We start from the raw sequence: 3,341 nt of genomic DNA on the forward strand, positions 1-3,341 counted from the left end.
AATGTAAGATTATAAGTCCTTCCTAAATAAAAACGGCCTACCAACTGCTGGTCTGAAAGAAAATAATCATTCTTGCCAAAAAAGTTTCCAACATTTCTCATCACTCCAATCTGAAATATATTGCACCAAAAAGAGAGAATTGGGTCTTCCTTGCTCAGTTATCCCTAATTGTATTCTATCTACCTACTCAAACCATAATTTGAAAACAGTTACAGCTCATTAAACAAGCTAAGCTGGGATATAATTGTTGGCTATCTGTGTAACAAGCATAAGACTTTCAACCTCCTGACTCAATCTCTAAAAACTTCTCAGGTCATAACTCTGAACCAGAGTCTTTTTCTATTAAGGAAAAGAGTTTCCATCTTGTTCATGAACCTATGTGAAAATGCCAAACACTATGCTAACTGTTTCATGAACCATTTAAAGACCTCTAGTCACAAAGTAAATATGGGTATATCAAGATTTATATTTCCCCACTAAACATAAATATATTTCATTGCAATACAAAAATGATGGCTCCATCACTTTTTTCCAAGTTTTACACATTGAACAGTGTAAGAACCCAAAATATAAAAAATAAGAATAATAAGACACCATAAAGAAATCCAAATGCATGATAATAAGCACAGTTCCATGCTACATTTTAATTTATTTCAGTTTATCATTTTTTTTTTTAATAAAAGGTTATCATATTCAAGACAACATAATTAGGTCTGCTTTTATTCCTGTAAGTTACCAATGACAAGCTAAGAATATATTCTCTTTGGTATGGATAAAGAGACAAATGAAAAATCACAAGATATAAAATAGAAGATGTTAAATTGATATGCACAAATTTAAAGATGAGAATCCTTAATTGAAAGTCAAACCTTCCAGATGAAGAAGCTCTTAAAGCTCTTATGGGTGCACGTTCTGGTTTTTGTAAAACCCGAAACATTTTATTAAGGCCACTTCGAACACAGGTCACAACAAGCCTATTGATGTAGCCTCCAGATTTTTCATTCGCCTGGATCAACAGATGTGCCAGTACACGTAAGCATAAAGTATAATAATGGACATGGAAATGTTTGAAGGAAAGGTACAGAAAAGATGCCAATTCAAAAATCAAAAACAAAGGAAAAAAAAAAAAAAAAAAGGAATAGAAAGAGAAATATGCAGTCCCGAGAGAGGGGTGAAATGAATGACATTTATTTAAAAATAATAATATCCTAAATCATACCTGACTGTAAGAAAATGAGACCAGCCTAGAATTTCCAAGCCACCGTAATCCTCTAACCATTCCATTGTGTACAGAAAAACTTGCAGCAATGGCGTTTGCAGAAACATCAACAATATCTACTGTCCCGCTTTGAGTTCCTAAAGCAACCAGTGGAACAGCAACAGCAGGAATGTTTCCCCCACCTTCAATAAAGTCATCTTAATTAGCTTTAGAAACCATAATATCCTTTTTTTTCTCAAATGTAGCTAACTACAAATATTCTTAATACAATTCGAAACGTGACAAATATAGTAAATTAGTGACACAAGGAAACTAACGGGCCAAAGTAGCAGTCAAAGAAGGGGATGGTACAGCCAGAATGGTCACCGTTGAAGAAAGAAGCTGAAGCTGTCCAACCAAGCTAATCTGCATGAGTGATATGGATTGTGAGTATAGATGGAGAACCTAAAGAAAGTTGCTAATAGAAATAAACCAAACCGATCAGAAAACCATTCATTGAATTCATAAACTCCATTTAAGTAAATTTGGATATATGACTAGAGATGACCAAACCCAATCAGTAAACCGTTCATTGAATTCTAATGGACTTGGTAGAAATTATGCATCCAGTTCAAAGAAGTTCCAACATGTTTTCATGCATTACATGAAACCTTCCATGATAAATTGGCCATGCAACTTTCCAAACCTCTTCACTTTCTTTCCAAAAGAAACCAATTTTGATAAAAAGAGCTTGAAAATTCTGTGGGTGTATATTTATCAAAAAAAAAAAGAAGAAGAGAGAATTCTGTGGGTGTATGAGAGAGAGAGAGAGTGAGTGAGAGCTTATAATAAACAATTTGGGGTTCCCTTTTTTCATGTCATAATGTTACTGCTTTCAGCCAACAAGAGAGCATTGACAAATATTAAAAAAACAAAACAAAACAAAACTAAGAGAAAAATACTTATAAACAAACCTTAAAGGACATATCTGCCAGGCTGGAGGTAGAGTTTGATGGGCAGCTTCTGCCACCATCCATATGTTCCGGTTGCTTACCTGCTTCCGTGAAAGATCCACTACTAGAAGAAATTACAGTATTAGCATTGGTCCCTGGAACTGGCACTTCACTGACATCAGCAACCAAGCCCAAGTTTGTATCATCCTTCTGAGTATTTTCTGGCCCTTCAGCAGTCAATAGCCAATTCCATATTTTTCCATCATCAGAAATGGAGATTAAATGCGTCTTAGAAACAAGAAGAGGTTCATCACAAAAATCAAAAGGAGTATCAAAATCCACATCTGGGGAAGGAGAATGAGATACATCAGAATAGAGCTTGCCAACATTTTGGAAGGTGGAATCTGATTGGCAGATGATGACAGCAAGAATTGAAGGAATTTTTTTGAGATTTGTGAGAGAGAGAGAATTCAAGAGAGTGATGAGAGAATTTTGAGAAGGGGTCATAATTCTGAGAGAGAGAGAGAGAGAAATATTTTTAGAGATTTGTGAGTGAGAAGCAATAGGTGATAATGAATTTATTGCAATAAAATTCGTGAAATAATAGCCTATTGCAACAAGATATTTGAAGTAGTAAATTGTTTATTGCAACAACAAATATATTATTACATCAAAATTGTCATTAAAATCAGTGGTGACTCAAGGAATTTTTCTCAGGGTGTTCCTGGGTGAGCTTGCTCTGTTACAATTTTTTTTTTCTTCAAATTCTCTGTTACAATTTTTTCTTTTTTAGATTTTGGTTCAAATTTTTTTTTAGCTTTTTCTTTTTGTTTGAAAGCAATGTTATGAATACCGTTTTAGACCCTATTTCGGTTTGTTTAGTGGAATATAATATTTCGCTACTAATCTATTTCAACGTACCATTTCAGGGTGTTTCGGGGTTTCTAAAAAAAATTAAAAATGATATATATTTATATTTTCTTATACAACATCAAATTATTAATCCAAATAAGTAAACCTCAAATAAAACAAATTATTTAGTTTTTCTTTTTTGACACTCAAATTATTTAGTTATTACATAACAATTACTATTTTAGAATATTAAAACACAAATATGTAATTAAATAATGAAAAACAACAACAAAAAATAGTACAATAAGAGTGTATATATGTATATCAACCCACTGCAA

The 3,341-nt window shown here is 32.9% G+C and overlaps 1 protein-coding gene across 1 annotated transcript; it reads right to left on the reverse strand.

The window, feature by feature from the left end:
* Positions 1-658: 658 nt before the first annotated feature.
* Positions 659-2,658, reverse strand: LOC136061909 (uncharacterized). Its single transcript, XM_065760342.1, has 4 exons — positions 2,173-2,658; positions 1,537-1,624; positions 1,220-1,401; positions 659-1,006 (listed from the first exon to the last, which is right to left on the reverse strand). The coding sequence occupies exons 1-4, from the start codon at positions 2,656-2,658 to the stop codon at positions 674-676; spliced, it is 1,089 nt and encodes a 362-aa protein (XP_065616414.1). The 3' UTR covers positions 659-673.
* Positions 2,659-3,341: the final 683 nt, after the last annotated feature.

This window comes from Quercus suber, unplaced genomic scaffold (genome assembly GCF_002906115.3).
Source record: "Quercus suber isolate HL8 unplaced genomic scaffold, Cork oak 2.0 scaffold_362, whole genome shotgun sequence".
Taxonomy (NCBI): domain Eukaryota; kingdom Viridiplantae; phylum Streptophyta; class Magnoliopsida; order Fagales; family Fagaceae; genus Quercus; species Quercus suber.